At 46.7% G+C, this 24,867-nt stretch overlaps 1 protein-coding gene across 1 annotated transcript; it reads right to left on the bottom strand.

Moving 5' to 3' along the window:
• Positions 1-3,855: 3,855 nt before the first annotated feature.
• Positions 3,856-5,994, bottom strand: LOC133902222 (cytochrome P450 78A9-like). The gene is made up of 2 exons (XM_062343828.1): positions 4,915-5,994; positions 3,856-4,836 (listed from the first exon to the last, which is right to left on the bottom strand). Exons 1-2 carry the CDS (start codon positions 5,926-5,928, stop codon positions 4,219-4,221), a joined length of 1,632 nt encoding a protein of 543 aa, XP_062199812.1. The 5' UTR covers positions 5,929-5,994; the 3' UTR covers positions 3,856-4,218.
• Positions 5,995-24,867: the final 18,873 nt, after the last annotated feature.

Genomic DNA, 24,867 nt, shown 5'->3' with positions numbered 1-24,867 from the left:
TTGCCGCATGTTGGATTCGACCCGGAGTGACAGGAGCATCAAATGGTCCGATGAAGCAGACTCTGATGTGATCTTGCCTGAGGCAAGGCTCCGCATAATTGGGCCGGCGAGCACAAGTTGGGGAAAGTAAAATTACCCTCAAGGTACATGTTCTCAAGGTATTTACGGTAGATACCTTGAGAGCATGGCTTCTGTTGTCGGATTCGTATTTCAAATGCTGAAAATCTTTTGATTTTTCGTTCATCGCCTTGCAAATGTCACGCCGTTGCGATGAATCATAGAAGTCAGGTCATAAATTAAGCTGGCTAAGTTATCCGTTATCGAAGTGTTTTTTTTTTTTTTTTTTGCCTTTTCAGTAGAAAACTGTGCAGGTCCTCAACCACGTGTAGGGGCGGATCCCAGGGGTGTTGGGGGCTTGAGCCCTCTATCCCGGACATATTTGAGAGCCTCTGAACCTTCTTACAAATTTTTTATATGAAAGAGAAAGAAGAGTAGAAAAGGATGATGAGGAGGAAAAAAAATAGAGGAAGAAAGAAGAAGAGGTTAAGTCCCTCTAAAGTTTTGCTCGGGAACCACCACTAACCGCATGTACCTTCATCAATGGACGCAAAAGCAACTCATACACCCATTTCGCAGGAAACAGTTCATTTCCCTTATGGTGTCGATCTTGCGTCAGTGGATAGTCTTTTTCCAGCGTTTCATCAGCAAGAACCTCCCTGTTTGTCCAATCAGCAGAAAGTTGCTGCTGCACTGCAAGTCTGCAAGTGCTGGCGCATCGAGCACGCGACAGGATCGATGATATTTCCAAGGAGCGAAGATTTGAGGCCAGCCGGAGCCGGGTTTCTGCATCCGCCGAACTCAACCCCAAACCATTGCAGGAGACGACGTCGTTTCGGACGACGGCGACGTGCGACAGCCGGCCGACAAGGCACCGTGCTCCATTTCCAGACGCCCTGCGGGTGAACTGTACGACAGAGAAGCCTGAGCAATGAGCATTCCTGATGGTTGCCGCTACTGCTACCGCCACTGTTGATTAGTGCTCGCATTGCATCTCCGATGGAGATCAGAAAATCAGATCGTGATCCAATGCCGATCCGATTGTTTCCTTGCAACTGTCAAATCAGAGGATTGCCATCCTTTATTTCCCTGGCCCGGTACGCATGAATGATGAGATATTTACCGCAACTTGCCGGCCGATCTTTACCGCAACTTCCCGGTCGGTCATTGCTTCAACTTGGCGAGTGGCTATGCCTATGTGAGTGGCTGCTGGACCTATGTGAGTGGCTGCCGGACCTATGTATGTTGGGAGTTGGTTTCCAGTTTGCGACTCCCTGACCTACTTCAGATGCAATGCAGCTGAGACCGCAACCATGGATTGGATTGGCTGCGCTTCCGATCAAAGCGGATTTATTTAGGATACGATGGCCGAGATCAAAACGCCAACAGGGACAAGAGTCGCATGAGCAAGCCGGATTTGATGATGCCTTGTCCGCGCATGGCCACCTCGGTGGGATGACCTCGTGCATCATTTTCCCGCTAATCCTTTGCTAGTGAGACACGAGGTGGCGATGGAAAAATTTATCGCATTCCTTAAACAAAACTGCCGAGTGAGATTTGGAGCAAGGTCGAATGGCCATTCACTCTCGGGTCCCTCAAATCAAACACCTTCTTAAGATTTTTCGACATCTCTTCTTTAGTAGGGATTGGTCGTCGATTGAGCCCAAGTTGAGGACATGCAATTCTCCGCCACTTAAATTCCGAGACATTAAGCTGTAGAAATTGATTCACAATTGCAAAAATGAAATTGCTTCATCTTTAGCTACATCGAGATGGATTTGAAATAAGATTAAAAAAAAAGATGGATTTGGAATCCATGACAATTCAACAATGTAGATCTGAATTGTCAAAAAATTAGTAGAACTAAACCAACTTAGCTAGCTAGTGGAGCAACATTATATTTCACTATCACCATTGATCCATTTGCAGAAGTAATATCTGCTCTTATCTTGGGAGGGAGTCGGTAGGCAATCCTTTTCAGAACCGTAGTCGTGGATGTCACTCACACCTAGTTCTTCTCTTATCTTCTGTGGTCTGCATTGCCCCTGCATGCAAATGGTGGCTGCCCTAACAATGGAGGAGTTGACCTCTCTTACAAGTTGCACTGCTACCTCAGCTCGTCACACGTGTGGATCGAGTGGTAGACCTAACCGGTAAGCTCGTTCCGACAGCGCTGTCCACGCACTCACATGCCACTCTTGTCCTACACGATGTGTACACTTAAATTCACTGACAAGTGACAATTCCATAGAGCAGTAGTACCACTTCATCCAAATATTGTTGTGCATCCGGTAGTGTATATATGTAGTATTGTACTAGAAATCCGTTATAACTAACCTGCTGTGGCTGCTGGGATACGCCCAAGAGAGCATATTCTCCCTGCACAGGACCATGCCAGAAAGCATTTTCGCTCAGCTCGTGTGACATGGACATGAAATCGATCGATCTTTATATTGTGCACCTACTTAAGTTTCGTATCTTGTCCAGAAAGTGGCATATAATGTCTCAAGCTCTTGCACATTGGCTGCTGCAGATCGTCATCTAATCCTTTTGAGATGAGATGGGTCGATAGGCGCGACAATGAGTGACGTATTAACACAAATAGCGAGGGAACTGCACTGAATGAGCGCCACCGGCTTGGAGTTGACAGGCAACTGTGCATGAAAAGAACCTCATGTTGAACGAAAAGCACCGGGCTTTTGAGTGTTTTGAGATGCATTGTTAAGTATCTGTGCTATGAACTACCGGGCGGGGCAAGTGCACATGTTGGGGATCAACCATCTCACCAGGTTGTAGTCGTGGTGTTCCATCAGTCTGGTCATTTCTCAACCATCTTCTCCGAATGTTTTCGGGAGCAGTACGTGATCGGTTCTCTTATCGGAACTTCCATAGACTACTGAGACACCTTTGTTTGCCCTGCCCAATACTGAGGTTCAAATCTCATTATCTGTAATCAAAATGTTGATTATTGGGGTTCTTTTTTTCAGTGGCTATTTACAGTTCACTCTAAGGCTTACTTGTACATGTTTATGATATTTGATCACAGCAACTTCCCTTGATTAATGAACGATTTTCTTCCTGAGAGAGAATGTGAGAAATGCTATCGATAACGACATGCCAGTCTCAGCTGGTGATGAAGATATGTTCATGTTGTGGTCCTGGGGCCTACATCTGAGTCGTCGTGGACAATGATCTTGTGACTTTTCTTGCATTTTTTACTGAATTGAACGGAGCACAAACATTTTCGCACAGTGGAGCAGCCACCATGAGGCAGGCAGAGGATATTCTGCCGACTCCGAGCTACTACTCACCAAAAGATCACGCGTCAGGGGGCTCGCCGTGGAACAGCAACCTCTATGTGCAAGTGCAAATCAACCATGGGCCAGCAGCCAGCTCCGGGATTGTAGCGTAGCGCGCAACTTGAGCTTCGATGTGGCTCATCACAGACAGCTCGGCAACTTTTGCCGGGGTGGGGGATAAGAGAGGCACACGCCTGGGTAGGAACGGCCGCGAGGTAGTTGTCCGCTTTGCCGCGGGGAAGAAGGAATTCCTGGTCGGCAGCGCGCGAACAAGCTGCTATGCGCCAAGCTGACGCCCTCCCCAGGAAAACGAAACGCAGAAGGTCAGAATGATTTATCAGTGGGCTGCGTTGGAGCTGATCCGAGTATGGAATCTGGTGTCGTGGATATGCTTGGTAGAAGTAGTCAGGTACTGCCATTCTGTTCAGTTGTTTGATGGTGCGAAGCAAATTCATTTGTAATTCTGAATTCGTTCATCAGGACTGTTCTTTAGCGAGCATAAGCAGGAATGATTCAGGTCCTCATATTCAGGCGTTGAAGACGATTATCCTTACCAAATACAAGTACTAAATATGATCTACAACTCCATAAAGACTATATATATACTAATATACATACATACATTGCACCAGCATTTTAAGAAGCACTCCACTTCTGCCACACATAAAAAAGAAAGCGGAGGAAAAAAGAAAAGTCCAAGCAGTACAAACCAAAATATCACATTTGGCACCTGGTTGATTGGTACATCTATCAACCAGGTGGAGTAGTAGTAGCTAGAAAGCTGACCGGTGGCAGCAACGACCCCAAAAAGCATATGCTGAGAGTGAGACCCCCACTGACTAGGTCCGTCTGTCCACGATCATCACACCGCTCGCCGATGCCTCGCCGTCACCGCCAGCGGCGCAGCCATCTCGCATGACAGCCTCAGCACCTCCGACAGGTCGACGCCGCGTGCCGGGTTGGGGGAGGGTAGCAGCTCGAACTCGTGCAGCAGCGTGGCGAGCCAGAATGCCACGGTGGCCATGGCGAGACTCTTCCCCGGGCAGCTCCGCCGGCCGGCCCCGAACGGCGCGAGCCTAAGATCAGACCCCATTATAGGGAGCTCGGTCGAGCCAAGGAACCGGTCGGGACGGAACTCCATCGGCTCGGCCCACACGTCAGGGTCATGTGTTATGGCCCACATGTTCACCATGGCAGTGGTGCCAGCAGGGATAAGGAACCCGTCCACGTGTACATCTGACGTGGCCAGACGTGCCCACGAGAGCAGTGGGCCCGGCGGGTGGAGCCTGAGTACTTCTTTGATCACAGCGTGGAGGTAGACCAGTGACCCCGAGTCAGACTCGGTGACGGCCCGGGCAGGTCCGACCACGCGGTCCAGTTCGTCGTGGACACGAGCCTGCACGTCAGGGTGCAGCACGAGCCTGGCTAAGACCCACTCGATCAGCACGGCCACGGTGTCCGTGCCACGAAACACCATTTCCTGCAGAAATATAACGTGCGCCGATCAGAAACTGAAACATGCGTACATGTCGGTACAGTTCTGGATTCAGTTACGCACCCAAAGAACGGCGATCATGTCGGAGTCGGCGAGCCGATCGTTGCCTTGCAGCGAGAGCAGGACGTCGGTGAAGTCCATGGCGGCGGGTGGAGCCAAGCGGTGGTCATGACGGGCGCGGTGCTCGTCGATGATGCTGCCGACGAAGCGGTTGACGCGCGGGACGAGGCGCGCGCACCTGGCCCGGGTGCTCTGCAGGTCGAAGCGCGCAAGCCAGGGGAGGTGGTCGGACCAGTTGAGCTGGCCCAGCAGGTCGTATCCTTCGTCGACTAGGCTCCTCAGCTCCCGGGTCTCCGGGTTTTCCTTGCCGGGATCCAGCTCCAGATCGTAACGGCGGCCGAACACCGACCACATCACGTTGTGCAGGGACGCGCGTCGCAGGATGCGCCGAACCTCGACGTCGAGACTGGCGGCCGACGCGCCCGCCAGGGCGCTGACCATCTGGCGCGAGATCACCGCGCGCTGCGCGCCTGAGGCCGCGACCTGCCACGGGGAGAAGAGGTGCGTGGACGCCACGCGGCGAAGCGCGCGCCAGTATGCGCCGTGCGGTGCGAACCCGATGGCGCGGTTGAACAGGAGCCTGTACGCCGTCTCCTTGATGGGCCGGTCCGCGAACGCTGGGCTGTTGAGGATCTCCCTCGCCACGTCCGGGTGCGCGGCCACCACCACCCGCGTCTCGCCGAGGGAGAACGCCATCAGCCGCCGAGCGCGCAGGCTCTCGGCTGCCGCCGCGAGCTTGCGGTGCGCCAGTCCCGTCATGAGCCACATGCTCCCGATCACCGGCAGCCCCCTCGGCCCCGGGACGGCCGCGCCCCCGAGCCGCAGACCCCGCCACATCCACCACCACCTTCCCCACGCCGGCCCTCCTGGGAAGGACCAGTAAAGGAGGCAAGTGACGAGGAGCGCGAGGGCGCAAGTCAGCAGAAAACCGGCAAGGCAGTGCGGCTGATCGCCGCCGCATTTGGCGGCCAGGGACATGTACAGCAGCCAGCTGCCACGGTCATCAGGAGTCGCCATGGCTCTTCTTGTGTTTCTCTCTCTCTCGTTGAAGCTTGAAACGGGTGTTCAACTTGGGAGGCAAGGGCGAGGTGAGGCGCCATTTTATAAGCGGAAACGGTACCTGGGGCTGTGCTGGGATTTTCATCGTGAGTATATTTATTTTTTAGTATAATAATTATCTTTTGTCATTACATTAGTTAGATGAAGGTATTTATAGTTATATTTTAATCATCCTAATCACCATTGCATTTACGTACCTTATCTATAATAATATTTTACTTAATACTAGAAATTATCTCTGAATATTGCTAAGATGTTATATTCAATGTATATTTACAAAGCCTTAATCTCATTAAACTCGACACATGTGTCAGGTTTCCATACAGGGTTGTTGGTTAATTCTTTAGGGTCATCATCTTCTGAAATTATTGTTATCATACAGGCTACTTTTTGGTAAGCCTATGCTTTTTTGTCGAAGGTCTTTTGTTGTATCTTTTTTCCTTTGGCCTTTGTCGTATTCCTTTATTCTTCGGGTTTTGTAGTATACTTTTGTCCTCCAGGTTTCGATCTATGCTCTGCACCTAGGCTTCAGCCTTTGCCTCGGATCTGAGCTTCGCCGTCCGAGCTTTGCTATCACCTTCGCCTTTCAGTGTTCTTATTTTTCATATACTTACTTCAAGATCATCATTTGCATCTCAGACCTCCGGTCCTTCATCATACACTATTTAACCTAATTCTTGTAGAGCATAAAAAATATTTCCTTACTATTTCACATTCGAAGTTGACAGGCCAACACGGTGCAAATGCAATAGGCAGCATTAACGGCAGTAGCTAGCGACTGGCGAGAGGTTAAACTCGAGGCGTTTTTTTAGCGTGACAAGGCGAGATATTTCCCTGCTCGTGCGTACTCCAATGAGACCGCGGGGAGGTGGGCCGGCGGCGGCACGCATAACGGAACCGGGGGGGAGGGCAGTCGCGGACACGTACGGCTACAGGAGGTAGGTGTGCCTGCGTGGCAGGCCGGGGCCTGAGGGGCACGTGATGCCCATGCATGGTCAGCATGGATGGGCGCCGGCGGGTAGCGAGATGCGAGCTGTGCGGCCGGGTGGAGCGCACATCGTTCGTGTGACCGCGTGGTGCGCGCGCGCACGGACCGGGGTATCCGTTCGCCTCGCGCCGTCACGCGCCCCGCGCGGCGTGCGCTACCGTCAGGGGCAGGGAGAGTACGGATGCTGTTGTTCAGCCCACCAATGAACCACTCGGTCCAGTCTCCAGTGTTCCGAACGAGCCGCTTCAAAACCTGCCTCAAAAAATTGCTACGAAGCCACATCGAGCGCGGGTACGAACAGGCAAATATATTTTCGAAACTTCGGAGCTAGGACAATCGCGGGCAGGTTCCTACGCATTATTCTGCCCGAACTTCGCCCGTGTGCATAGCAGAAGCAGCAACCCTAGATACACGGATCGGGTGCGACGACCGTGACGTCCAAACGACAAGGAGGGCCCCCCTGATACATTCTATACTCTCGATCTCTCAGTCGGCGACTCCATCAAACAAAAGGGAATTAATAACCAACGCCATGGAAGGAGCTTCAGGTTTCCAGCGTCCATGGCGGATCGAATGATCGATCTCCCTGTCAACTGTCGAGATGTCACTTCGTCACTACACATAAAAATTTCGCACGGAGTAGTATAAAATCCAAGTCAAGTGCGCGCCTGTCATGCATGCTGGCAGACGTCGGCGTCATGTTTGCGCTGGCAGACTCCACGGTGCTTCTGCAGAGCTTCCTTGCCGTCATGTTGTGCTTCAGACTTGGTGGTCTCGATGTGCCCGTTCTCTCAATTCCGTTTAAAATTCTCGATCACGTAAGGGTGATGAGACTCTGAGGTAATAGGTGCCAAGAACAACGCTGCTGTTCGCGTCCGGGCGACTCGATGGTCACTTCGGGTGTTGTGATTTATCAGTTCAGATTCTATTACTCGATCGGCAGACTGTTTTTCTTTTCCTGGATTGACATGTACTGCAAACTAGCAAGTAAAGCATCTAGCATACTTGGTGTGGGTCACGGTTTCCCAGCATCCACAAACCTTACTAAGATTTTACATCACAAAACAAGTAGCAATAGGACGATGATGAGTGAACAATGATCAGGGTCGTCACATCCACAAAACTACTTTGGGCACTAACGCCACAGTGCCACACTTATCATAGTTTTTGCCAAAATAACACGGTTCTCCGGTTGGCTACACAACCAGTGCAGCACCAGCAGCACGGCACGTACAACAACAGATTGCCAGCCCAAGTCAGGCGTGAATCAACGCCAAGTCTTGCGTCTTGGATCTGTCTGTTTCCCTTCTGGGCTATGTTGAAAAGGTTGGCCGTAGTCAGCCGTCGCCATTCCAGTCCGGGCAGTGGTCGCTGGAGACTGGAATAACGGCGGCCGGCCGGCCGGCGGCTGCGCGGAAAAGGTTTTGGGACGACGATCCGGCCAGCGAGGCCGGCCGTTGGATCCGCTCGGCGGTTGCTGTTCAACGGCTCGCAGGGAGTCGAAACGGCTTTGACGATTCCAATGTTCTATTGAAACGTCACGTTCAGTACCAGCGGCACTCTTCCGGTCACCCAAGTAAAGAAGTGTGTCGCCATCGTTGTCGTTGCTTCCGCAGATTAAGTGATGCATTTACTTGTAGACTTGGAGTCCGTTTTTATCCGTCCGTTTCAATTTGCATCTATTCTTTGCTTGAATGAGAGGGTGCCATTCTAGTATCATCGGTGTGGATAAACTACTTAAACTTTGGATTACACATCTTTGTGACTATTTGGATATCGTCACGTGAAAATAATGAGTACATTTTTCCTGGTCTTTTTAGTGTAAAGCCATACTGCGAATTTACAGTAGAAGTTATGATACAGTTATGTTTTGAGATGATGCCAAGCTATCAAAGTATAGATTTCACTTATTTTGTGACCGGAAAAAATAGAAATTTGTTGAGTTAGTCCGATTACGTATATAAGGCATGCTAAGTTGAGGGATTGCAATAGGGAGTTTGACCCCTTTCCCCTTTTTGTTTTGAGAGGGAGAATGGGCTAGAGCTTAGGAAGAACTTCAACTCTTGGCACACTCTGTAAGCTCGTTTAGGCTCCAAAGGCTGCTTTGTCTTCTAAGGATTTTGTTTTGATTAACCCCTGGATCCCATATTTGTTAAACTAGTTTGAAAATGACTTGATAAACTAGTTTGAAAATGACTTGATAAACTACTTTGAGTCATCTTGGTGACCATTGCTTCCTTAAAAACAATGTTGATGAACGGTTTATTTATTGAAGTAAGCAACGGCCATGAGTAAAAGGTAGAAGAATACTCACAAGACTTGTGGATATGGATTAGAACAGTTCTAATTTGGTCTATAGAATAATGACCAACTCAAGATTATGCCGTAGATATGCTCTTTTTATTCTTGTATTTTAATTCCTGCACACAACCTTGCTTGTTCAACTGATTGCTTCTATTGTTCGAAAACTTCTCTATTACTCTCATAATCAAACAAGGTTATTAAAATCCATTATTATTAATGCACCAATGAGCTGTGAGTGGTTATGCTCTACAGATACGTAAATTTAAGACTAATACTTGTGCACTCTATGTCAGCAACGAGTTTTCAGGTTCAGGATCATCAAAGCCATCATCTGTCTAGCTTGAGATGCTACGAAATGGATAAAAAAAAAAGCAACTATTAGCAAGAGGTTTAGCTTGCAGATAAAAATAAGAGTTCTTCAAAACTCAGTGGCCAATATGTTTTTTTAGCAAGAAGCAACCCTTTCGTCAGTTGAGGCCCAACTGATTTTGCAGGGAATTCAAGTTTCACGAGTAGTAGTTTAAATCGTTTAGTGAATCGCTCTCCTTCTAAATCCTTTATTTTATTCAAAGTAGCTTATAATTTTTTTATAGGGCGAGTGAATGGCATGCGAGAATTTTTCTATAACTAGGAGGACAAACAAGAAACTGTCTGCAAATGTTGTCAAACATACTAAACAAGCGAGGATCAACCGATCAACAATGATATAATGGAGTAAGTGAATGATGAATCAACAAAATAAATTTCAGAAAGCTATTAGACAAAATACTAATATAAGGTTGTACTTATTAGAGATATATATTGCTTTGTGTAATATCTCTAGATTATAAGGGGGTTCTTGCATATTGTCACATGTATTGTGTATATAAGGGGAATACAAGTTGCTATTTCTAACATGGTATACATAGTCAAAATTTAGGGTTAGGGTTCTTCCTCTCGTGTGTTGCAGCTTCACGCTTCTTCTTCTCCAGCCATCGTCCGTCCAGATCTGCTCGGCGCAGCCCTGATCCGGCCAGAGCCCCTCCGCCAAATCTCTGGTCGCTGCAGACTTCCCTCCTGCCGCCGCTGCTGCTCCTGACGCTCTCGAAGTCGGGCTCGCGTCAGGATCTCATCAGGACACGTCATCATAGCCCAAATTCATCACGCCTCTGTCAGATTAGGCGGTACCGTCGTCTGTCCGCTGCCGATCGTCAGGCTCGACGCGTGCCATCCCGCTACTGCCTGACACTACTCAACGCCGCCGGTTGGAGTCGTTTGCCGGCTTCCGCTCTTCGTCCCCAAGGCTACCACGGCTAGCTCCACCCCGGCTCGGCTCTGCCCCGCGTCATCCGGATCCACCCTATGCCTCGCCAGATCCGTTTCCCGCCTGGTCGGATCTGCCAAGGGTCGCTATTGCTCTCTGTCATCACTGCGCTGCCTATCTTCACCTGCCAAACCTCTCCGCCGGCCGCCTCTCTCTCTCTCTCTCTCTCTCTCTCTCTCTCTCTCTCTCTCTCTCTCGGTTGGACCAAGCCGGACTCCTTATAAGGAGATCGAGTCTGGTCTGACTCGGTAAAAAAAGAAGAGCAAAAAAAAGTGCAGCAGCTAGCCGCTTTCTTTGTGCTCTTGCCGTCGACCGCCGCTTTTATTTGCGCTCTCATTGTCATTCGTTGCTACTCATTGTTGCTCGTCGCTACCTTTGCGCTCTCACCATCGACTGTCGCTTCTCCTTTGCGCTCTCACTATTGTTCGTCATTTCTTCATGATGTCGTTGAACACAGTTTCAGTTCCTCGTGCTCGGTGATATTTCATGATGCTAATTATTAGGACTTTATGTAGCATATACGCGTTCACGTGCACAACCTTCATCTTTGGGGTGTTCTTTGTGGCGATGTTCCTTGTCTGCCTTCCCTGGAGCCTCCGACGGAGCCTGTGCAACTGATTGTTGACAAAGGAACAAAGATAGCTATTGATATCACCACAGCTGATAATGACAAGGTTGTCTCCGCCTATTCGGAAACTTTGGAGCTTTACCGTGACCGATTGTCTGACATTGCTCAGTGGATGGATGATGATGCTCGTGCGACATCTATTCTGATTGCTAGTGTGGAGCACAGGTTTTCTTTTGACATTGTTGGATTCTCTACTACCTTTCAGATGTTGACTCATCTTCATTAGACCTATGATCCATCAGCGGATGTTCTCTATCTATCTGTTGTTCGCTAGGAGCAGTCTATTCAGCAGGGTGATACCACAGTTGATGCTTTCTATGCTCAGATAACATATGTGTGGCGTTAGTTGGACTCTCTTTCTGTTGCTGGTTGCCACTCTTATCATGCTGCTTGGATTTGCATGCTGAGCGTGACTTTCGATGCCTTCACGAGTTTTTGACTCGCCTTCGTCCGGAGTTTCAGCAGCGTCGGGCTCAGCTGCTTGCTTGACATCCTCGTGTCACACTTGTTGAGGCTCTTACGGAGCTGCGCTCAGAGGAGACTCGTCTGTGTGGTTCTGGATTGCTGCCACTTCCTTCAGTATTGGCTGCTTGTCCACCTGCTAGGCCTACGTCTTCAACTACATCATCGTCTGCTGCTCATTCGACTCCTTCACCACCTGCGCCCACTTCAGGTGGTGGTGGTTGCCCTCACTGCGCCTATTGTAGCAAGGGGCCATGTTGAGGCGAATTGCTACCAAAAGAAGAAGCATCTTCGACGTTCCTCTAGTGCTTCTACCTTGGCTACCTCCTCAACTACCTCTTTGACCGACAGTCAATAGGAGATTGTGACACTGCTTCGTCGTCTAGTTGCTACCTTTGGCTCTGCACCGATAGGTTCTGCTACTTTCTCTTATGTCACTAAGAGACTACATTCTATGCAGCCAGGTACTTCACCTTAGATTCTTGACTCAGGAGCATCTTTTCATATGACTTATAATTCTTCCAGTTTGTCCTCGCTTCATCCTCTTCTTTCTCCTATTTATGTTACCGCTGATGGTACTTCTCTTTCTGTTGCTGGTTGGGGCACTCTTAGCACTTCTTCTTTTAGCGTCCCCTCTATTGCTCATGTTCCCCAACTCACCATGCAGCTCATATCAGCTGGTCAGCTTATTGACCATGGTTGTCGTGTTATCCTAGATTCTGACTCTTGTTGTGTTAAGGATCATCACACGGGTGTTCTGATTGGTACTGGCCCTTGGCGCCATGATTCTCAGCGTCTATGGGAGCTTGACTGGCTTCATCTTCCTTCCACCACCACCGTCGGTCTTTCTGCTTCCTCAACTACTAGCTCCTTCCAGCAATGGCATCATCGTCTAGGTCATATTTGTAGGTCACGTCTATCTTCATTAGTTTGTCGTAGTCTTTTTTGGTCTGTTTCAGGAGATGTATCCTTAGATTGTCAGGGTTGTAAGCTTGGCAAACAGATTCAGCTTCCTTATCCTTACAGCGAGTCAGTGTCTCAACTTCCTTTTGACACTATTCATTCAGATGTGTAGGGTCCGGCTCCTTTCATTTCAAAAGGGGGTCATATCTACTATATTATCTTTATAGATGATTTCTCTCGTCACACTTTGATTTATTTCATGTCTTTTCGTAGCGAGGTGTTATCTATATATAAGTGTTTTGCCACTATGATTCGCACTTAGTATGACACTCCTATTCGTGTCTTTCATGCTGACTCTACTGGTGGATTTTTGTTTGGGCATCTTCGTTCCTTTCTTACTAAACAAGTTACGTTGTCTCAGTTCTCCTGCCCTGAAGCTCATGCTCAGAATGGTGTTGCTGAGCACAAGCATCATCATCTCCTTGAGACTGCTCATGCACGTATGCTTGCCTCTTCTGTTACACCTCATTTTTGGGCTGAAGTGGTCTCCACTGCCACATACTTGGTCAATATCCAACCAACTTCCGCTTTCAAGGGTGGGATTCCTTTCGAGCATCTATGTGGACGCCTTCCTGACTACTCCCTCTTTGTTTTTTTTGGGCTATGTTTTTTACGTTCTTCTTGCCCCGCGTGAATGTACCAAACTGACTGCTCAATCTATTAAGCGTGTCTTTTTTTTGGCTATAGTGCTAAGTACAAGGGTTATAGGTGTTTAGACCCTGTTACTTGTTATATGTGTATTTTTTGGGATGTTACTTTTGATGAGTCTCATCCCTTGTACCCTCGCCCCACGAAGCACTTTTTCAGCATCCTTAGTCGAGCCTATGTCTTTTCTCACTTTTTTCTGCCACACCTGTTTCTTCTTCACTTCCTCAGGCACCGTTGGCACCCTCTCCTATTGTGTCTGCTTCGGTACCTTCCATGCCTTTGCCCTTCTCATCTCATGCTCCTACTACTTTTGGTTTGGTTGAGCCTTTTTCTTTCTACTACACTCGTCGTTTACGTGCTATCTCACATCATGCTAAGCTACTTTCTGATGAACGATCTCCTTCTAGTGATTCAGTTCCTTTCTCTCCTCAGTGTTCTCTTCGTGATCACCAATCGATTCGAGCTCCTGATCGTTTTAGCTTTACTGTTGCCATTCCTGCTGAGCTGTCTTCTTATTGTGAGGCTGTTATTCATCAGGAATGGTAGCATGCGATAGCTGAGGAGCTTTCTGCTCTTGAGCGCGTTGGCATGTGAGATCTTGTTCCGCTTTCCCCACATGTTCGCTCTATCACATGCAAGTGGGTCTATAAGGTTAAGATTCGCTCTGATGGTTTTCTTGAGTGTTATAAAGCTCGTCTTATTGCCCGTGGTTTCCAGCAGGAGCATGGTCGTGACTATGATGAGACTTTTGCTCCGTTAGCCCACATGACTACAGTGCACACTCTTCTTGCTGTTGCTTCTGTGCGTCAGTGGTCTATCTCCTAGCTTGATATCAAGAATGCATTTGTTAATAGTGAGTGACGTGAGGAGGTCTACATGCACTCATCATTAGGGTATTCTATTCATGAGGGCATGGTTGGTCATCTCCGCCGCTTTCTCTATTGCCTTAAGCAAGCCTCTTGAGCTTGGTTTGAGCGTTTTTCTTTTGTGATCATTGCAGCTAGTTTTTTTACTAGTGTTCATGATCCTACACTCTTTGTTCATACTTCCTCTTGTGGTTAGACTCTTTTTCTCTTGTATGTTGATGATATGATAATTACATGGATGATTCTGAGTATATTGCCTTTGTGAAGGTTTGTCTCAATGACCAGTTTCTTATGTTCGATCTTGGTTCTCTTCTCTACTTTCTTGAGATTGAGATTTCTTCTACCTCTGAGGGCTTCTTTCTGTCCCAAGAGAGGTATATTTAGGATCTTCTTCATCGTGCTTCCCTTACTGATGAGCGCACTATTGAGACTCCTGTGGAGCTTAATCTTAAGCTTCGATCATCTGATGGTGAGCCTCTTGTGGACCCCACTCGCTACCACCATCTAGTTAGGAGTTTTGTTTACCTTGGTGTCACTCGTCCTGATATTTCTCATACAATGCATATCTTCAGTCAATTTGTTTTCGCTCCTACTCAGCTCCCCTATAGCCATCTCCTGCGTGGTTTGTGCTATCTTCGTGGGACTATCTCTTGTCATCTCTTCTTTCTGCGCTCCAGCTCTTTATAGCTCTGTGCTTATTCTGATACTACTTGGACTAACGATCCTTCTTATCGTCAGCCTCTTTCTGCCTACTGTGTTTTTCTTAATGGTTCTCTCATTGCATGGAAGACTAAAAGATAAATTGCGGTTTCTCATTCTAGTGCAGAGGCTGAGTTACGGTCATGACACTGTTGACAGCAGAGCTCAATTGATTACGGTGGTTATTTGAAGATTTTGGTATTTTTTCTCCTGCACCTACTCCTCTTTACTCAGATAATATAGGTGCTATTAGTATTGCTTGGGGTCCGATGAAGCATAAGCTCACTAAGTATATTGGTGTTTATGCTTCTTACAAACGAACGCATGTACATATGAGGTGATTGTTGTTCAATATGTTCCTTCTGAGTTTCAATTGTTTGATTTTTTTCATAAAGTCACGGAGTATATCTCAGCACATGCTTTATCTCTTCAAACTCAGTGTGGTTGATCCCCTATGTGTTTGAGATAAGTGTTAGAGATATATATTACTTTGTGTAATATCCCAAGACCATAAAGCACATCTAGCATATTATCACCTATATATATTTTGAGTCAAAACTTTTAAAAAATACAAGTTGCTATTTTTAACGGTACTATGTTTTAAAGTGGCTCTAAAAGCTGAGGATATCTAGGCTGGAGGATAGGAAAGAAAATAAAACCAGCGGGACAAACAGAAATAGGACGATGACCTGAGTTTAGTCCGACGTCAGATGGTGTGCTGGAGAGAGCTGCTAAGCGAGTGAGTGGTCCAGCATCAGAGAGTACGCTGACAACACACTGGACAGGTGGGCAGTGCTTGTGTCACGTTGGCTGAGCTCGTGACAGTGCTGCACAGCTTATTTAACTAACCACACTGGCCCTACTGATCAACTCGATGGTCGACAATTAATGTGTAGGCTAGCCCGCTGTACAAGGGCATCACGTAATGGCGACGCAGGAGAGGCTTGCAGTTGAAGTCATGCAACTAGCAAGTACGTATGGTATGCTCACCGTATGTAGCCTAGAAGAATCTTTTGATAATTTCTCGCGTTGATTCTATGCCCAAATTAACCGACAGGTTTTTTCGCCAGTTCTTCTCTCTTTCTTTTCGCATGTTTACCCATAGTGTAGAATACAATTCAAGCAAAGTACCCTTACAGGCTCTTTCAGATATTAGCAACTGTATATATGTTTAAGTAATTTGAAGAAGTAAAAAATATAATATAATAAAAACGAGATTTGTATATTGGATTTTCAAAAACACTCGTACGTGGTGCAAAAAAAATAGCATTAATTCTTTGATTTGTGGGCGAAATGATCGAAAGTATTTTTACAAAGAAGAATATGACTTAACTTTACATGATGATTGTTTTATCACCTCTAGTAGATCGTAGAGATCTTCAAATTCATCAACATTTTTATATTTTATAAGAGTATACGTATTAAAAAAAGACGTAAAATATAAGTGTGTCACGACATGACAATCAGCATCATATCATGTCAGCATGAGGGCCTCACTAAGGCGACCGTCACCATGCACAACGGTCAAACCGCTGTGCGTCGGCAATCGCTTCCGGGTGTTCACCTCCTCGTCCCTGTCGTCCGGCCGGCAGGCAAGCGCCCCGATCTCTCATTCTCTCGCATCCTGATGGATCAGGTGTGCGACCATCGTCGGCTGCTCACTTCTCATGCACGACCGCGACGTCCGCGACAGAGAGAACCTCGAAGCAGCAGGGGGACGAGCCGAGCATCTCATCGGGCCAGGCCAGCTCGCGGCGGAAACGGACATGCATGTCATCGTGCGCGCAAGTGGCGCCGCGGACGGCGACGCGGCCACTGTAAAGGGCCTGGTACATCCGATCGACGGAGAACTGACAGATTCTGCGATATCCGGCCGGGGCGGTGGTGAAGGCTGAACGGCGACGTGACCGCAGCGCGACGCGATCGGTGCAAATCACCGAGCAAAGGAGCGAACCTTGGAGCCGATTGGGCCGCGGGTCGACGCCGGAATCGCTCGGTGCGCCGGCGAACAAGTATCTATCGGGAGTAAAGACGTTAAAGTGGCGCGGCGAGTGCGCGCTGGACGCCGATCTCCGGAGCCCTCTTGGCCAGAGGAGGAGATGCCACGACCAAGAAATGGTTCACGCAGTACGATTGCATTATCCCGGACGGACAGAATTTCGCTGCGCTAAATGTGTCCTGCAGATTCGTCGTTTAGCGGCTTGGAGCTGTTCTTTTCAGGTTAAAATTAATCTCGCGAATCCGATGGCTTTTGCAGAAATGAAATGGAGAAGGATAGAGATCGGAATCGATCGATCGGCCTTGGCGTTCTCGTTAGATGTGCGCATCAGTGCACGGTTGCTTGTCATGGCCATCAAGCTGCCAATGTCACGCGAGAATCACCTTCATATTCTTCTTCTCTTTTTCTTTCTACAAAACACTGTGCCACTACTATTTGCTGATTGGGGAAGCCGGCAAGCTCTCGGCAGTACCGTACCATGTGCTACAGTGGTACAGAGAGACACGTATTAGAGAGATAAAAAATAATAAAAGATAGAAAATAAAGTAGTTGCTTAAGATAAAAAATAAAAATTATTATAATAATATTAAAAGATAGTGTAATAATATTACAGAGAACGAATTTTTAAAATATCTATTAAAAATGATAAAAGAAAGAGAGAAAAAAACCCTTACTTATAAGAACTGCGTCCACCACTGTTACACTGTTTTGATGATATCTAACGACTAAGAATGAAAAAGTTCGCGAGTCTTGGGTCGTTTGTTGATGACATGACCTCCGGTACCGTATTTGTGGTACAGCCTGTATAGCCAGTACGAGATGGCTGGCGAATGTGTAGTACGTGAACAATGACATGATTGCTAATAATCAGTTGCACCGATGTGCATCATCCATCAACAGGGATATAGGGGCGTGGGGGCATGGTGGAGTGATGGACCTCTAAGGCTCCGACGTTCTGGATATGGTACCTAGTGAAATTATGAGCTTTTGTTATCTAAGTGAACCTGTTTAAATTGGTCGTATTTATTAAACTGGCTTGACATCTGGTACTGTAGTCACGTTTAGATATGGTATTGTATAATGCCACGGATCGTATCTAGGTTGAGCGCACAGCATGTTATATCGGCATAATATGGTCTGGTTGAGTCGGGTTGGCATGAACAAGATCCAACTCAGGTTAGCATGGGCGCGACACGAATGCTATGGTATGACCTGGCACGGTCGACCTATCAGGCACATCACAGTAGCGACTAGACTCAGCATGGCTAGCTTGGCACGACATTGCCCACCAAGAGTCGTTGCGTGTGGGGCTAACTCAGTCGGTACGGGTGGCTTGGCCGGGTTAATAGGTTGAATGGGCACTGCATGGCTGTTTAACCCGTTTATTTTGAATTTTATAGTCAATTCGTGACCGATTGAACTCCAAAATTTTGATTTTTTTTTTTTTTTTGCAAAAATCATCATTTTTTAGCTATAAATAGAGATCTATCACACCATTCCATTCCACACCAGCAACAACATTTGCTCTCTTGTTCTCTCCTCTCATTCTTGTATCAAAATTCCTAAGAATTTACGATAATTTGGTAAAATTAGTTTGAATTGTTGCTAAAAATCTGAGAAATCCCAACACCCTCATCCTACTGTCTTGAAAAAATCTTGGTGATTTTTTGAATCGTTGTTCTTTCTTGTTTCTTCCATTCTTTGTATGTTATTTGATTATTTCTAACTCAGAATATTTGAGTTTCTTTTAGTGCCATTCGACATTAAACATGGATGCCGGTGATCATGATCATGATAATACGTCCACTGATCATGATTTTTTTCTTATAGGACTTGAAGGGGACTACAACTCCTTTGATAGCGATGTTGCAGGTGACACACCCGACAGTGACCCTCTAACAACAACCCCATCGTCAGGCTTTACAAGTGCATACACGTCAGCAAACATTGGCTCTAAAAGATCAAGAGTCACTATTTTCGAAGTTTTATAAGACTTTGAAAAGATCTACAGAGAGAAGACGGGTAAATATCAGGTATGTTAAGTGTTATATTTATAAAAATAAATTATCTGCAAAGCTCTTAGGTGAAACGAGATACTTTAAAAGGCACACTACAACTTTCAAGCAAAAGAGTGAAATAGCCATGAAATAGACGGTGTTGCAGTACAACCCTGATAACTCCGTTTGTCATTGTGAGTATGATTCCACCAATGCTCGAAAAGAGCTATGCCACTTCATTGCAAGAACGGATCTACCACTCAATATCGGTGAGTCCGCTGCATTTGAAGATTACATTAAGCAAGCTCATAATACTAAATTCACGCATGTTTTTAGATATATAACTAGTAGGGATGTGGTAAAATACTATATTACGTGTCGTAGCAAGCTTAAAGAAATATTGCAAATATGTATATTTTTAGTTGCTTTGACCTCGGACATATGGGCAGGTAGAGCTATGGAAGATTATTTTAGTATGGTTTTTCATTTTGTTAATAATGATTGAAAACTAGAAAAGAGAATAATAGATTTTAGGTTTATTGATAACACGCATACCCATGAAAATATTGCTGAAAAATATCTCAAGTAGTTAAATACTTTAGTCTAAAATATTTCTATCACTTTAGATAATACCGCTGCAAACTATAGAGCAATGTATATTCTTACTCCATTATTTAGTACATATATGGAATATTTCTTATTACATCAACATTGTGCTTGTCATATTATTAATCTTATAGTAAAATTAGGTTTGAAGATGTTGTTGTAATACCTAGACGATTTTCGTACTGTAATAATCTTTTGTGAACTCCTCTAACCACCGAATTGCAGCATATAAGCAATACTGTGTTGCGATGGGTGTGCGTCTACATAAGTTTGTTGTGGACACGCCGATAAGATGGAACTCTATTTTCTTGATTCTAAAAATATTGTACCATATTTGGTATGTTTATTCATACACACTATCATTAGCATGTAGGTCACACTTTACTCACGGAAGCGTATTTGTATGTTGCCAAAAGAATACTAGAGTTTCTTAAAAAAAATTATGATTTATCTGTGAGTTTATCAGTTTATTATCCAACATCTTGTTTAGTAGTGCATAATATTATTGCAATTGCTACTCATTTAAACAGCTATGAAAATAACAATATTCTAAGAGATTGTGTAGTCCCTATGAAATCTTAATTCTTAAAGTATTGAAAAGAAATTCCTTTGTTGTACACCTTTGTCTTTATCTTATATCCTAGAGCTAAAATGACAGCTTTATGTAGAGCTCCCTCAATTCTAGGTGATGCTCTTAGCGTTTCCATAGACCATTTGCATTGATTAAGTATCGATCGCTGTTTGCCGTTGACTTAAGCATTTTTCATACTTTCACATATTCAATAAATGTACGAATAAGCAGATTATCATACGTCGTGTTAATTGTTACCTTGCAACCCTATGACATGTAAGAGAAAAAAAATGAGAAGCAAGATGGCGGGGAGCTAGAGGTGTATGTGACACGCTCGCGGTAACCTTGGTACCATAGGGGCAAGTGAAGTGGGTATTTTTGGATATGAGAAAGGTTGTCTTAGGGCCAAGATGATGTACCCTAGTTGTGTGAGTAAAGATATACCCGTGCAGGTGTAAGATCATTCGAATTATCATGCTCTTGGTTATAAGCTGTCACGTCCCAAATTTCCCTAATCATGTTATTAAGCATACACATGTCATTAGCATCATAAACATTATGTTTATGTGTTAAGCATTGTGAATTTATTGAATTTCATATGGTGGTTTGCTACTTGTTTCGAATGTTAAAAATGGATGATGTTAGAGTTCGTGAGAATGTGGGAAACACTAGAGTTCTAATCTTTGGGCTATTAGATTGGGTAGAGAAATATTTGTTTTTCAGCTGAACTTTTGTTCTCTCTTATGCATGAGACCCATTTTGGTCGGACCCACACCCTCTCCCTCATTTGGGCAGCAACCCCTCCCCTCCACCTCAGCTCCCTCACTCTCCTCTCCTCTCCCCCACGCCCAAACAGTAGCAGGGGCTGCTGCTCCCTCCCTCCCCACTCAAACTATCTCACTCTCCACCCAAATTCCACCCCAAGCCCTTGTATTTGAGGTATGCATATATTATCACTGAAATCCCCTCCTCTCTAGCTCTCTATCCCTCTAATTCTTGCTCACATGCATGAAGGATTGGAGGAGTGACAATCGATTTTGTTGCCCGTTGTGGTGCTAAAAATTACAGCAAGTTGCTCCTCTTATTCAAGTGATCTCCTTCGATTCTTCCTCAAATCAACGTCCTGAAGCTTTGGCAAGGGACTGTGAGTAAGTACCACAAGTTTTTCCTTGATGACATTTGTCGGTGTATTCAGAACCAGAGGTCCCTAAGTCCCGAGGCCAGGCCGGCTATCCACCACATGTCACCACCCTGCGAGGTAAGAAAAAGCTAAGTCCCGGGAGAAGGTGCTCGGGGCCGCCGCCTCTGGTTCCCGAGCACCCTAGTCCCCCGATGATCTGCAGGGTCCAAATACTAAGACCAAAGTGCTCGGGAGAGAGTGCTCGGGGCTGCACGTGGCAGCCCCCGAGGACTCGGTGCCCCGAAGGTCCCACCGAAGTGCTCGGGAGAGAGTGCTCGGGGCTGCACGTAGCAGCCCCCGAGGACTCGGTGCCCCGAAGGTCCCACCGAAGTGCTCGGGAGAGAGTGCTCGGGGCTGCACGTGGCAGCCCCCGAGGACTCGGTGCCCCGAAGGTCCCACCGAAGTGCTCGGGAGAGAGTGCTCGGGGCTGCACGTGGCAGCCCCCGAGGACTCGGTGCCCCGAAGGTCCCACCGAAGTGCTCGGGAGAGAGTGCTCGGGGCTGCACGTGGCAGCCCCCGAGGACTCGGTGCCCCGAAGGTCCCACCGAAGTGCTCGGGAGAGAGTGCTCGGGGCTGCACGTGGCAGCCCCCGAGGACTCGGTGCCCCGAAGGTCCCACCGAAGTGCTCGGGAGAGAGTGCTCGGGGCTGCACGTGGCAGCCCCCGAGGACTCGGTGCCCCGAAGGTCCCACCGAAGTGCTCGGGAGAGAGTGCTCGGGGCTGCACGTGGCAGCCCCCGAGGACTCGGTGCCCCGAAGGTTCGCGCAAGATCATTCAACGACCCGAAGGGTCCCGTCGTCAGGGTGTCATCCAGTCAAAGGCCCAATGCCGCATTTAATAGGCACGCGCGGTCTGACATCCTGACATCCTGACATTCTCAGCTGCCCACGCCCCAGTGTCAGACCCTGCCATGCACTAGCAGGGGGCCGTGGGTCCATTAAATGCACGGGTCCCGTCCCGTTTTTATCCAGGTGCCTCGGGATAACGTTGCCAGAATCGAAGCACTCCGCCTGCCACCCTGCCCTGGCAGAAGAACAAGACAGGGTGGGCGCACTGGGCACCTCTGAGGCTGACCGGTGGGCCCCTTTTAGGGCGCCCCGAGGCTTCCGCAGCGGCTGGTGGTCGAATGCGCGCCGCATTTCTCCACCGCCCCTGTCACTTCGCCAAAATGAAATGATTACGCCTTTCTCCGTGGCACCTTGGCATTCGTGTCCCCTCTTTCCCATTCAGGATATGTTGAGGTCGGCGCGCCTATAAAAGGAAAGGATGGAGAACACTAAAAAAGGAGGGAGAAAGCCTTCGACCACCAGACGACCGACAATCTCCGACGAACCAGGCCAAAGATAGATCGACAGACACTCGAACCAGCTCGAGTTAAGCTAGAACATAAGAGCCTCAAGCTCTTTGTAAACAGCTCTCCCCTTAGAACCAGATACCTCCTTGAAGAATTCTCTTCAAGGATAAATATAGTGTTCATACAGGAGTAGGGTGTTACGCCTCCGTGCGGCCCGAACCTGTCTAAAACCCGGCGTACCCACTTTTTCTTGCATTAGGGTGATCGTCTCCCGCCAGCCATCGCATCTATTTCCGTTCCCGCTTATTTCCCAAACAAGCTTTTCCAGGATCATCCCCCGGCCGAATCTCTAAAAAGGGGTCTCTCGGGATCCCTGCGACAGGAGTTCACTCTCCGACAACATTGCATATTTTAACTCAATTTTAGATGGTGTTGAGGGTTGCAAATTGAAGATTGGCGAAGCACATCATGTTCTTCAGGTTTTGAGCTTTAGGAGTGAAATGAGGTGCAGATTAGTGATTCGTATTGCTAGAGTGAGTGTATCAGGTCTAGAACTAGTGTATGAGTACCATTGCATGTTTATGTGGTAAGGATTTTAACATGCAAATCAAATCCATCGAAATTTTTGCTTTGCAAAGTGCTCTCTAGAGAGCCCAGAGTATCCGGACTAACCTGGATAGTATGGATGGCACAACGAGCATCCTGTTGATTTATATTCAAAAATCGTTGCAATTTAGAGTGTGTTTTGAGTTTAGAACTCTTGTACTAGTCCTTATGCATATTCGGATGGAAGAGATTTAACATGCACTTTTGAATCAATCGCGAGAATCGCCGCGAGTTTTGGGGCTGCTATAATCCAGAGTGTTCGGATCCACCCGAAGACTCTGGGTAATTCGGGTTAGAACTTCTCGAGAGTCCCCTCGTGGAATATAACCCGGACAATCCGGTTGACCCGAAGTATCCGATCCAGTCCAGATAGTCTGGACCAATTGAGTTAGAAAAATACCAAGAACCCAGGTTGACCCGGATGGTTCAGCCCCACCCGGAGGGTCTGAACCCAGATACTCTGGCCTAACCCAGACTATCCGGGCAGCTGTTATTTTCCAACGTTGTTTAGTTCGCAAATCTTCTTTGTTTCTTTGTATGTCATGTGCCTTTAGCTTGTGTTTATGATGCATATTGTACTGTTATACATCATGTAGCACATATCATCGCACCTCTTTCATACTCATTATTAGATGTGTTCTTATTTAGTGAATGAAGGACTAGAGGGTGACGAGGCCGCAATCGAGGGCGATCTGGAGGTTGTTTCTGTTGTTGGTGAAGCTAATCAACAAGGCAAGCATCTAAGTATACTGCACCTATTACTTTGGATCTCATATGATATAATTTGATAAGATATGCTTTATGTATGTTTGCATTGTTATGAGTCAAGTGTCGGGTTGAGACGGGTATATCCTAATTGTTGCACTATCCTCCCTTGACGTTGTTTATCCCTTAGTCCGTTGTAACCTGAGTTGTTCATGTCACTTAATGGTCTAACTTAAAAATGAACGTATTATGCTTAGTAAGACTTAGGTCCTCGGTAGAAGTCGAGCGATGGTTTGGCCGTCGTTCGTGAGCTTAGGGCTTACTATTCTACACAATGATATGGAAGACAGTGGATGGTGAGAATGAGCTGAGATTTGGGTGGGCAATAAGGATTGCTCGAGAAGGGAGTCTCGGATGCTATAGACCCGCTTGAGTCGATTAAACATCGTTTATTGTTGTAGTTGGTTTTAGCATTTGTCCGTACTTACCACATATCCAAATATGAGACGGATGAGCCGAATACCTTATGTAGCTGTGATATTTTGGCGTGCTAGTCTCGGGTGTCGTCAGCATAATAGGCTTGGAAGGGGTGTCTAGTTTGCTCTGGGAGTAGTTCTAGATGACCCTAGCATGCCGAGGTGTATGTTCAAACGGTTAGGACTTATTTAGAAATGGTTTACATGAGTACCCCCTTGTGTGGACCTGTGTGGTCACCCAAGCCATATGGTCCTTAAGTTATGTGGGTAATAGAGTACCTTGCAAGGTGTAAAACAATTTAAATTGTCGCACTCTAGATTATGAGCACGCTCCTGTCTATTTGCATCAATCGTAGAGTTTCAGTTGTGGTTGTGATGGTATGTTGGGAAATGTATGGTGATGCTGTTAAAGTTTTGATATAGTTAAAGTTATAAATATGGTATGATAATGATCTCAGGATAGAAGGTTGTTTATGGTTAGGTGTAGATACTTACACTTGAGTCAAAATTACTGCATTTGCTTAAGAACTTACTTAACCTTGAGGCCGAGTTCTTACTAATTATCCAAATTGTATTCTCCTTGGAGTCGGGCTATTTATAAGT

The sequence above is a fragment of the Phragmites australis genome, chromosome 20, assembly GCF_958298935.1.
Source record: "Phragmites australis chromosome 20, lpPhrAust1.1, whole genome shotgun sequence".
Classification (NCBI taxonomy): domain Eukaryota; kingdom Viridiplantae; phylum Streptophyta; class Magnoliopsida; order Poales; family Poaceae; genus Phragmites; species Phragmites australis.
This window is presented reverse-complemented; position numbering and strand designations above follow the sequence as displayed.